At 46.0% G+C, this 12605-nt stretch overlaps 1 protein-coding gene across 1 annotated transcript in view; it reads right to left on the bottom strand.

Annotated features, from left to right (window-relative positions):
- Window positions 1-12605, bottom strand: part of kndc1 (kinase non-catalytic C-lobe domain containing 1) — a gene marked incomplete at both ends in the record, with an annotated part of 45440 nt that overhangs the window by 15719 nt on the left and 17116 nt on the right. The window contains 11 exons of the mRNA XM_080537807.1: window positions 581-719; window positions 1199-1968; window positions 2142-2319; window positions 2477-2564; window positions 5382-5459; window positions 5958-6116; window positions 6340-6401; window positions 6630-6701; window positions 9488-9602; window positions 10365-11152; window positions 11513-11630. Coding sequence (XP_080393933.1) covers window positions 581-719; window positions 1199-1968; window positions 2142-2319; window positions 2477-2564; window positions 5382-5459; window positions 5958-6116; window positions 6340-6401; window positions 6630-6701; window positions 9488-9602; window positions 10365-11152; window positions 11513-11630 — 2567 coding nt within the window. The remainder of the gene's footprint in view (window positions 1-580; window positions 720-1198; window positions 1969-2141; window positions 2320-2476; window positions 2565-5381; window positions 5460-5957; window positions 6117-6339; window positions 6402-6629; window positions 6702-9487; window positions 9603-10364; window positions 11153-11512; window positions 11631-12605) is intronic.

Here is a 12605-nt window from a genome sequence, read left to right as displayed (position 1 = left end):
GACCTTAAGTGGCTCCTGAATGCTTCAATGTTCTAAGGACCACAAACCAAAACACGAGGCAGGTCTGCCTGTTACCATAGGAACCTTTCTTGCAGGAGAAAGCAGGAGTGGGGTGGATGGTGAAAGTGTGTGTTTGAAGTGCATCTTCTATTACTAATGCTGATTATAAGTGGAGGTGATGTGTAGTGTGTGTGTGTGTGTGTGTGTGTGTGTGTGTGCGCGTGTGAGTGTGCGTGTGAGTGTGCGTGTGAGTGTCCGTGTGTGTGTGCGTGTGTGTGCGCGTGTGTGTGAGTGTGTGTGTGTGTGTGTAGATGGAGGGGGGAAGGAAGGGAGGGAGGAGTCACATGAGAGAAATTAAAATTCGAAACACAACCCCTGCCAGAGACCAACCAATCACGTGTTGTCTCTGGAGGAGCTAGGGGAATTTCCTCCGTAACTAAATACTGTAGCTAACTGTTTGAGGTAAGAGTGGTTTCCAACTGCTCCTGGACTGTGGGAATAGGGACGGGAATGCGATGTGTTCTTACGATAATAACTGCTTTTGTCATTAACAATCAAGGCAAATTGAAGCGATACCCACAGAGAGAATTGGCTATGGTTTACTAGGCAGTGGAGGACTCCTAGCAGGTCTTCTTCCCAGTAAAGATCACAGATCTTCTCCCTCACAACACTGGCAAACGTATGGTACTGTAGGTCCTTCAGGGAGAAGATGTACTCCCCTAGGAAGATACAAGAGAAACAACAGACGCAAAGTCAGTGAAAAGGTTTTGGTAACACTTCACATTGACATACAGCTCGTCATAGAGGTTCACTGTGAAGATCATCCACATTCATGACCACCAAGACGAAGGAACATCATGTACGGGAGAGTAAGCATTCATACTCATGTATTCGCCCCGTCCCTCTGGAACGCCCTCCCCAACCACATCAGACAGGCCAACACCCTCCCAACATTTAAACAGGCCCTCAAAACCCACCTCTTCAAGCTCGCCTTCACCAGTTAACCCTCTCCCCCTCCCTTACCCATGTGTCCCCAGCACTACCTTCATTAGGGCCCTATACTTTCTTCAATTTACCTTTTGTTTCTTTTTTATTATTACTACTGGATCTTTTCAGTTTGTAAAGCGTCTTTGAGTGTCTAGAAAAGCGCTATATAAGTCTAATGTATTATTATTATTATTATTATTATTATTCTTACCCATGGCCAGGTCCTCTACTCCGTTCTCCAGATAGCCATGGAAGGCGAACTCTCCCCTGAGCAGAGCTATGACCTCTCGTAGGGCTGGGTGGATCAGGGGAGAGGAGGGGGGGGGCGGGGGAGCTCCCAGAGGTACACCATGCTGGGACTCACCCTCAGCTCCTGTCCCTGGGCCTGCTTCTCTGTGGTGGGTTTGGGATGCAGCCATTATTGTGGAGTCTGGGGCTCTGCTGCTGGTGCTGGGGCTGCCGACAGGGCAGGGCAGAGAGGGTTCAGCTGCCGGGTCAAAGGTCAGATGGTCTCTGGGGCTCATTGTTACAGTCACACAATCGGTCCTAACGCCCTCAGGGCCCCGCGGACCTTGGCGTTGGCTTCGGAGGGAGCTGGAAATCAGGGGCAGATTCAAGTCCAGTCCAGGACCAAAGTCGGAAGCGGTGATCTGCACTGGGAGCAGGGTGAGATGTCCTGTCTGGCGGTCCTGGCGGAGGAGGAAGTTGTTGAAAACACCACAGCCGGCGAGACGAGAGGAGGATGAGGAAGTGGGAGGAAGCGGGCCTCTCGTCTGACCCTGGTCGGTCCGTTCAGGGGAGGAGGGAGGTGGGGAGTCGACCACTGTCCTGCCACCGGAGGCAGTGGAGGAGGAGTTTGGAGTGACCGCCCTCCTTTGAGTGACAGGGCCGTCCTTCCCGTCTTTCTGTAGACCTCGGCCTGCCGGGGGCAGCGGGGGGGGGTCCTGGATGTGAAGACCTCTGGTGAACTCATCAACAGCCCTGCCACACAAGAAGGATTTTTTTTTTTTTTGTTAATCTATACTCTTGAGATCAGCAGTCAAATGAAATGGTATGAGCCCAATAAAGCTCTAGGACACTGCTGGGCATCTAAGCTCTAGGCATTGGGTCCAAACCACTTTGCCCAGACATTATCTTCCCAGACCCCTGCCTACCCCTCAATGTCTGAGGCAGGTCTGGGGGTTCTCTCCTGGGTCAGGACGATGGGGGTGAAGTGTGTAGCTGGGGAGGTGAAGGCCTCTGGGAGCTGGTGGTTCCTGCTGATTGGATAGCTATGGGGAACAGGGCCAGGCACAGGAGCCAATCGGCTCTCAGTGGCCATGGGCACAAACCCTACACACAGTCATAACAACACCAGTTACAACATCTACCATATTGTCTCACACAACGCAAAACACATCAGCAGTAAAATACAATGCAAAGTATTTACATCGTGTTGATCACAAAGCAGACAAAATCGTATCCAAATACAAGTAGATATCAACCATACCACTCATGACATGTGTCGACTCCTCATTTGAGCCTCTTTTACAATCCAATACATTCAGATCTTCAGTAACAATATCCTTTGGGAAAGGCTGAAAAGTAACAGGAGAGAATGTCAAGGCTCCTACAACTACTGTATAACAGGTCCCTTTAACCTATAACCTATAACAGGTCCCTTTCTTTCTCAAGGGACAGGATTTTCAACAGTCTCTGAAAGGTACTAAAGCCCAATTTATACTTCTGCGTAAAATCGACGCAACCGTAAGCACTGTGATTGGTCCGCTTGGTAGCACATGATTCCGACTCTCTCGTAGGCCAAAATGCGGAAGCCATGACAGAAATGTAATTTACTTTTTCTGTAATTACTTATTAATAAAGATTAGAAGATAACAAACAAAAAAGCATAACAAACAAAAAAAATCGCTATTATGCCGCTTTGAGTACACCGTTCCAACGGAGCGCCCTACGCAGAAGTATAAATTGGGAGAGCCCTTGCGTCGGCTACGGTGTAGCCGCGCGTAAATTCGACGCAGAAGTATAAATTGGGCTTAACTACCACAGCTGAAAGTTAAGTACAGGTATCAGTAGCCCTCTGAATCCCCCTCCCCCTCCCCCAATCCTATTTGTGACACGGTCTGGTCATTTGGGCCACAAGTCGGCAACCAATCAATATGGTCAGACTTTTATTTTGAAACACAGGAATACATTTCAATGTTGTTGAAAATCACAACACAAACTCACTAGTCAAGCCAAAATACTGCAATGAAATGGATTCGGTGAGTAATCCCCCCTGCTACCTAGTTAACTACAGTGGGGTGCAAAAATGTGGGCACTCTATAGTCAAAATGCCTTTTATAATTAATATCTAAGTGAAAAGAAGCAAACCTAAATGGTACAAAGTTAAACATGACATGTTTCATCACATTCTAAAGCAAGATACATTTTTTTTTTTTACTTTTTACAGTTTTAAAATAATAAAACAAGGAAAAAGGCCTTGTGCAAAAGTTTCGGAACCCTGTCAGCTAGTACTTTGTAACTCCTCCTCAGGCAAGTATAACAGCTTGCAAACACTTCTTGTAGTCTTTCAATTCTTGTTTTGGGATTTTTCCCCCCATTCTTCCTGGCAGAACATCTAGCTCAGAAATATTCTTTGGCCTTCTTGCATGGCATGTTTGAGCTCTTTTCACAAAAATATTGAAGCCTGGGGACTGTGATGGCCATTCTAAAACCTTCATCTGTCTTTCCTGGAGGTACTTCATGGTTGATTTTGAGTCATTGTCTTGCTGGAATACCCAACCTCTCTTCAACTTCAATTTCTGGACTGACCTTCGAACATTAGCCTCTAGAATGTCTTGATATTTGGTGGAATCCATTCTTCCTTCCACCCACACAAAATTGCCAGCTGCTACACAACCCCAAAGCATAATGGATCCACCTCCCTGCTTAACAGTTGGCAAGGTTTTCTTCTCTATAAATGCTTCACCCTTTTTTCTCCAAACATATCTTCTTTGGTTGTGGCCAAAAAGTTCAATTTTGGTTTCGCCAGTCCAAAGCACATTGTTCCAATAGGCTTCAGGTTTCCCACGGTTTTCTTTTGTATACTTCAGACGCTTAATTTTGTGTTGTAGGTCTTTGTTGTTTAAGGTACGCTGTATTGTTGTCAACAACTAGACCGGTGTGTGCTACTCTTTGCAGCTCTTTTGCAGTGATGTGTGGGTTCTTCTGAGCATTTCTCACCAGATCTCAGGCCATTCTATCTGAAAATGTTCTTGGTCTTCCAGATCTTGCCTTGACTTCAATTGTTCCATTTATTTTCCATTTTCTGATGATGTTTCTGACAGTGGAAATGGGTAGTTTGAAACGTTGCAAGAGTTTTTTGTAGCCTTCTCCATGATGGTGGAAGTGAACTATCTTGATTCTGACATCCTTGGACAACTGTTTAGAGGAACCCATGGTTTTTAACACCAGACACAACAGCCACCGCAGTCTGATACTTTAGAAGGCATGGAGTTACTTCAGAATATATAGTTCAACCCTGGAATTATATTCACCTGACTCATTGAAGCCTTAACGAGAAAATCACCTTGGTCTGGGCCTTGTTAATCATCTTCTCAAAAGGTAACAAAGAATAATCCATAAGGGTTCCCACACTTTTGCACAGGGCCCTTTCCCTTTTTATAATTTAAGAAAATAAAAAGAAACCCTGCTTTAAAATTTGCAGAAAGGTGTCATGTTTAACTTTGTAGCATTTTGTGTTCAGGTTTGCTTTCAATCACTTGGAGATTAATTATAACAGACATTTAAACCAGGGGTGCCCAAATGTTTGCACCCCACTGTATAACACTACTTTACATTGTTAGCAGGCTCACAAAACAAGCTGTGTTAGTTGACCAGCGAGTGTGTCATTGATTTTCAACAATGCTGAAATGTATTTAAATTTTTCGAAAGAAAAGTCTGAACATTAAATCGGCTGCCTACTTGCGGGCCAATTGACCAGACCGTGTCACATTTAGTCTTTGCACTACTGTTGGTTGCACACCCCTGGTCAATGTGGTCAATCTTTAACCTTTGCAGTACTTGCTGTTTACAATACTACCTTTGCACATACTGTATTATTGCACATTGCACACACCTCCTGATATAGCCTCTTTTCATACATCTGTACATAAGCTACCTTAACTGTACATAGATCATATACCTCTTAACTACCGTACATGCCTTACTGTACCTATCACAAACATTGTCATGTTTATCATGTTCTTATATCACGATTTGCACTTCTGGTTAGATTCTAAACTGCATTTCGTTGTCTGGTACTTGTTCTCTGCAATGACAATAAAGTGTAATGTAATGTAATGTAGTGTAATGTAATGTAGTGTAATGTAATGTAATGTACAGTGGCGAGGTACCTGGTGAACTATGTTGATGAGCGTGGTCCACACGGCCTCAGCATTGGTCCCTTGATGGGACAGATAGTCCCTGCAGCTCTACAGCAGCACACAGGAACATGTTGTTCAGTGCTTAACAGTTTCATTAAACTCCAGGGGCAAAATATAATACGTTGTCCTAATCTCAGTTTATTGAAATACAACATATCTTATTGAAATGTAATTACTAGAGGTGGGACGCGGTTACAAAAAATTATCAAATTAATTTGAGGCTTTGTAATTAATTAATCGAAATTAATCGCATTTTAATCGCATATCAATATTTGACACGAGAAGCAACAGTTTTCAATTCAAATGGATTTATATGAGTGAATCAATGAATAGACATATATAAGTTTGTATATATGCAAAATCCTGTTTATTTTAGCTACACAGACCAACAGATCACACAAGGTACCTAACCTAATGTAAGTTTTTCTGTAATTAATTAATCGAAATTAACGCATTAAAGTCCCAGCCCTAGTAATTACTTAATACAACACAGAAAAGAAATAAATGTTCTGTCGATAGAAGAAGTTGAGCTGAACCAGAACAAACCTTTTTGGCCATGGCGATGGAAGGTCTCTCCAGTGGGGTCCTCTTGGCCATCTCCAGCAGCAGCCTCTTCAGTTTCCTGGGCATGGCTAGCTTCTGATTGGCTGACAGGCCAAACTTGGCACTGGTCCAAAGTATTGCAGCTACACCATAAACACAGGCCTAAAACAGAGAGATAGGTATAGATAGAGAGATCAACAGATATATTTATAGAGGGAGAGAGGGGGCAGAGAGTGTGAGCGATAGAGACAGAGAAGCATGCGTGAGCACAGACAGGGAGACAGTGATAGAGAGAGGGGGGTATGACATCCACATCAACAATATTCAAAAGCATCTACTTGACGAACAAAACTCCTAAAGACTCATGTCAGAAGTAGAGACCAACCTTTTCAGTTACGATTCCATGCTCCTGAAATTCAGGTGCCAGATAAAACACATCATAGGATCCTATAAAGAACAACGACAATGAATTACTGAAGGTTGCCATGACATCCTCTCAAAGAAATGCTGCTTTAAACTCTTCACTGCAGAGTACGGTATTTGAAGCCACAACAGTAAATACGTAAAGGTAGACAAAGAAGAAATCGAATATGCTGAAGTAACTTCATTGCTTGGCAGAGATTATTGCGTACTATTATGAATAAGTACAAAACGTAGTGGTAGTAGTAGCCATACCTGTGTTTTTAGGTTTTAGGAAGAGTGCTTCCCCTCCACAGCCTACATACATAGTGTCCAGGCATAAGTATTCTTTCATAGAGGACAGAAAGGCAGAGTAGAATTCCAAGGTCAATATGTTAATATTCAAAAGTGCATGAAAATATACCTATGAAGACACCTTTTTACAGAGCAAATGATAAGCTCAATGATTTGCCCAAAACAATTTTTTTTCATTAGAATTTCATAAACAGAAAAGTGGTACACAGAGGTCAGAGGGTAGTGGGTGGAGGTCAGAGGGTAGTGGGTGGAGCCAGAGGGTAGTGGGTGGAGCCAGAGGGTAGTGGGTGGAGCCAGAGGGTAGTGGGTGGAGCCAGAGGGTAGTGGGTGGAGCCAGAGGGTAGTGGGTGGAGGTCAGAGGGTAGTGGGTGGAGATCAGAGGGTAGTGGGTGGAGGTCAGAGGGTAGTGGGTGGAGATCAGAGGGTAGTGGGTGGGGCCAGAGGGTAGTGGGTGGGGTCAGAGGGTAGTGGGTGGAGGTCAGAGGGTAGTGGGTGGGGGTCAGAGGGTAGTGGGTGGAGCCAGAGGGTAGTGGGTGGAGCCAGAGGGTAGTGGGTGGAGCCAGAGGGTAGTGGGTGGGGCCAGAGGGTAGTGGGTGGGGGTCAGAGGGTAGTGGGTGGAGCCAGAGGGTAGTGGGTGGAGGTCAGAGGGTAGTGGGTGGGGCCAGAGGGTAGTGGGTGGGGTCAGAGGGTAGTGGGTGGGGCCAGAGGGTAGTGGGTGGGGATCAGAGGGTAGTGGGTGGAGCCAGAGGGTAGTGGGTGGAGGTCAGAGGGTAGTGGGTGGGGATCAGAGGGTAGTGGGTGGGGTCAGAGGGTAGTGGGTGGGGCCAGAGGGTAGTGGGTGGGGTCAGAGGGTAGTGGGTGGGGTCAGAGGGTAGTGGGTGGAGGTCAGAGGGTAGTGGGTGGGGCCAGAGGGTAGTGGGTGGGGTCAGAGGGTAGTGGGTGGGGGTCAGAGGGTAGTGGGTGGAGGTCAGAGGGTAGTGGGTGGGGCCAGAGGGTAGTGGGTGGGGCCAGAGGGTAGTGGGTGGGGATCAGAGGGTAGTGGGTGGGGCCAGAGGGTAGTGGGTGGGGCCAGAGGGTAGTGGGTGGGGATCAGAGGGTAGTGGGTGGGGCCAGAGGGTAGTGGGTGGGGGTCAGAGGGTAGTGGGCGGAGCCAGAGGGTAGTGGGTGGAGGTCAGAGGGTAGTGGGTGGAGGCCAGAGGGTAGTGGGTGGAGGTCAGAGGGTAGTGGGTGGGGTCAGAGGGTAGTGGGTGGGGTCAGAGGGTAGTGGGTGGGGTCAGAGGGTAGTGGGTGGAGCCATTACCGCTTGATGATTAGCAAAAAAATGTGTTGGTGCAAAGATCTGTGATTGGTGGAGAGTGTTCTAACCTGGGTAGTTAATGTAGGTCTGTGATTGGTGGAAAGTGTTCTAACCTGGGTAGTTCATGTACCGTAGGTCTGTGATAGGTTGACAGATTCTAACCTGGGTAGTCATCTACTACCCCCCAGCACTGCGTCTCCTGAGACACCCGCTTTTCCCCTATAATGTGCCCCCTAAGACTTCTACTGACCCCCTTGTACTGTTTCTCTGTTTCTACAGTGTCTATATAAACCCCTCAAAAAAAGTTTGGAAACGTTATTTCAGTCGATTCTTCTTCCCCTTTAATAATACCAATTGGTATTGTATGTTATATTGTTGGAAAGCCTGACTAGTCACCTTTACAACGAGGTACAACTTGTAAGGAGCATGCATTCGTGGAATGAGTTACACAGCTAAACGTGTGGGTAGCGGCCCAAACAAATGTGCCAAAATCCCCTGCAATATTCTTCTGTTGGTATTCACTCTTGTTTTGAGCTTCAAGTGCTGGCAGGTGTATGTCAGTCACAGGTGTGACTGGCACCTGAATGGCACCTAATTGACAGGAATGATATTCTGGGGCCAGTGGCGATCCCATATCTCCCGAATCTGGGACCTAACTCCATCCTCCAGGATAACAACGCTCGCCCCCACAGAGCCAGGATCATCACAGAGTACCTCCAGAATTTGGGAGTGGAGAGGATGGAATGGCCTGCCGTGAATCCAGACCTCAACTCAATTGAAGACTTGTGGGATCAGCTTGGGCGTGCTGTACGTGCCAGAGTGACCAATGCAACCATGTTGGCTGACTTGCATAATCCTGGTTGAGGAATGACCAGCATGAGGAGGAGGTGAGAAGCTGTTGTGACTGCGTATGGATCTTCCACACGCTACTGAGGTCCCTGACAGTGTCAAATGAATAAAGTGTAAAAATGGCCAATATGTGTTGTTTTTTCCTTATTACTGTGGGAGAGTGCAATCATCCAATTCACCAAGCAACTCAAAACAAGAGTGAATACCAGCAGAAGAATATAGGGGATTTTGGCAAATATTTTTGGGCCGCTACCCACACGTTTAGCTGTGTTGCTCATTCCACAAATGCATGGTCCTTACAAGTTGTACCTCGTTGTAAAGGTGACTAATCAGGCTTTCCAACAATATAAAATACAATACCAATTGGTATTATTAAAGGGGAGGAATAATCGACCGAAATAACGTTTCCGAACTTTTTTTGAGGGGTTAATAAAAAAAAAAAATAGACTATCACGGAGACTGCCAATGGCCCCGGGCCTGAGCTAGATTACTCTTCCTGCTGCAACTGGTGAACTGATGATTCACTTCCTTAGTCAAATGTATCGATTGTAAGTCGCTTTGGAATAAGGTGTCTGCTAAATTCCCAAAATGTAAATGTAAATGTAAATGTAAATGTAAGTGTAAATGTAAATGAGGGTCAATGTAGGTCTGTGATGGGTTGACAGATTCTAACCTGGGAAGTCAATGTAGGTCTGCAGCGTAGAGAGACAGGTGTGACACAGGGCCCACAGCTCGTTCACAGACATGCTCCGTCCAGACTGGGTGAGCAGCTCCCTCAGAGAGATCCACTAGGCGCAGAGCAGACACACATCACAGTCAGTGTTAGGTACAGAGCAGACACACATCACAGTCAGTGTTGGGTACAGAGCAGACACACACATCACAGTCAGTGTTGGGTACAGAGCAGACACACATCACAGTCAGTGTTAGGTACAGAGCAGACACACCCTCACAGTCAGTGTTGGGTACAGAGCAGACACACATCACAGTCAGTGTTAGGTACAGAGCAGACACACATCACAGTCAGTGTTAGAAGTATAGCCCTGTCTGGAGGGGCAGGTGAATGGGAACTATTCTATTGGTTCCATTGCAGCAGGCAAATGCAGTCAAGAACAGAGACATTATTTCATAATAGTGAAACCAGGTTTTATCACAATCACCCAATGTGTCTCACTCTCAGAATACTAAAGCAACAAGACAGCAGGAAAAATGCTAAACAAGTAAAAGTAATTATTATTATTATTATTATTATTATTATTATTATTATTATTATTATCATCGTTATTATTATTATCCTTAAGAATATTATTAATATCATTATTATCATCATTATTATTATTATGATTATGATTCTTTTTTCCCTTCTTTTTTAATCATTATTATTGTTATTATCATTATTATTATTGTTATTATCATTATTATTATTATCATTATTATTATTATCATTATTATTATTATTATACTAAACCTTACCAGAAGCTCAGTTCTCTGGCACTAAAAGCTCAAACAACAGACAATACTGTAGTGTAGTAAAACTAGTTTCAGCTCACCTCATCCTGAGTCTCTTCGTTGAGGCACAGCATGCTTTTGGTCATGTGGTTATTGGGAGAGTAAAGGTTGTTGTTTACCGAAGACTCGACGCGGGCAGAGTCCAGCGAGTCCTCAGTCGAGCGAGACAAAGTGGGGTCTTGGGTTCCACTTTGACTGAACGGATCTGAATCTAACGCACTGCTCGATCCGGAGAGGCGCGCATCCCCGTACTCTCCTGATGTCCAGTCATCTCTGAAGCAGTTCACACAGCGCTCAGAGTGGCTGCTCCCGTCAGGGGACCCCAGCCGCCGCTCCCCTCTCTGCAGACCGTTACTCCAGACGGACATGTGCGCCACGCGGCCCTCGGCGCCGATCTCCGTGAGGTCCGAGACAGGGATGCTGATGTCCCCATGCGGGGTCGGGGGGACAGCTCGGGGGTTGTTGGAGTCTGGGACAGAGCAGGAACGATTCAGCACCCCCCTCACCCTCCCTCCCGCCCTCTCCTGAGCCCTCCTGCAGACAGGGGAGCTGTTCTGGGACCTGCTGTCCGACAGAGATCCAAAGCCGTCCTCTTCTGTCGGTGCTACCAGGTCCCCGTCGCTGTCCCCCTCCATGCCCTCGGCCCACATGGAGGAGTCCCAGCCCCCGCACATCTGATGCCTGGAGAGGCCCTTCTCCCCTGGGTTCTCAGCCACGGCACCTGGGAGCGCGCTGTCGTCTTTGGCGCTGTCATCCGAGTCGGACCTCTGGAACAGGTGTTTGGTTCTGGGCTGCTGCCATCGGGCCTCCCAGGAGTCCTCCCATCTGTCTGTGAACACGGCCGTGTGATCAGTACCACAGTAAGAGAAACGACTCGTCTAAATACGTCTACTGTATGGATATAAAAAAAAAATACATTTAATTATTATTTGCTTCCCTTTTTCTAGCACTTTGGCTACGACAAGGGGTTGATTATGGCTGGCGTTGGTAAATTCGCTCCGAGAGCGCCGCCGGAGCGCACACCGGGTTCAAGGTCAGAAAGGGACCAAGTCATCTGATTGGGCAAGAGGCATTCTAAAGCGTGCTGCTGATCAGATTCCAGAGTGAATTTACGAACGCGGCCTATGACGTTTGGTTGTTGTTTCACTTACTTTAGGCAGATGTACTTGTACTGTAACTGTGTGCAAACCTTGACATGTGGAGACTGACTCTATAGACAGCACCCTCCTTCCTGTGGAGGAGAGTTTCCGGCAGACAGCTGTGGAGGAGCTCTGTGCCAGATTTGTCTCTGCAAGAGAGAGAATGTCCTGTGGGGGAGAATATACAAGGTCTCAGCGAACATGAAGTACACAAAGTGTAAATTAATAAGGAACCCGTCAGCTCATTTTGCGTCTGACAGTTGAGATAGTTGTTCGGCTTTTGGAGGGGATTTTTGGGGGGTTTCTGCTGATGTGAAAGGAATTTTCTTATCCTTGGGGTGACATGGATATGAATAATTCTGGTTTCATGTTGCCTGCTTTTGCGAAATCGTCTGCACGTTCATGTCTGCTCACACTTGTATTTTCACTTTCACTGATCTTCCACATGGTGCTGCTCAAGTCCACTTTATGTTGTTCTGCTCATCAAAGGTGGAATTATATTACTCCAACTACTAGTATTACTACTATTCCTACTTCTACTACCGCTATTATTACTACTTTCTTTTGTTCTAATGTAGTATATTTTTACACATTAATGGCCTTCTTATATTCACGTATATTTTACACATATATTCACGTATATTTTACACATATTACACGTATATTTTTATTACCTCAAATACACTTTATTGAATACTTTATTATTTCATTTACAAACGATCTCAATTGTCGCACATGTGCTGACACACACACACGAGTTGTCGCACATGTGCTGACACACACACACGAATTGTTGCGCATGCGCAGTCACACACACACGCATATGCACGCCCCCGAGGGTCTAGGCCAATCAGAGGCCTAGGAGGAAGGCTATAAGACTTCTGTGCAGAGGCGCGAGCGGCCTGCTCTGCTGACTATCTCGACTGTGACTGTTTAGTGTGCCTGTAATCTGAAGACCCGACCTTTTTTGAATAAATACTTTTAAACCTGGGCCAGAAGTTTTCACCTCTTCTTTATCACTGAAACAGAGAAAATATTCGACATAAGTGGCAACCACGAAGGGACCCTTTTTAATAGCTCTGGATCGGTCGTTTTGCAGCTCTCCAGGGGAACAGTAAGTACAAGGCGAAGCTGTGCAAATTA

The sequence above is a fragment of the Nansenia antarctica genome (assembly GCF_963989245.1).
Source record: "Nansenia antarctica genome assembly, chromosome: 1".
Lineage (NCBI taxonomy): Eukaryota > Metazoa > Chordata > Actinopteri > Argentiniformes > Microstomatidae > Nansenia > Nansenia antarctica.
Note: the sequence above shows the minus strand (reverse complement) of the source record. Positions and strands in the feature narration are given on the sequence as shown.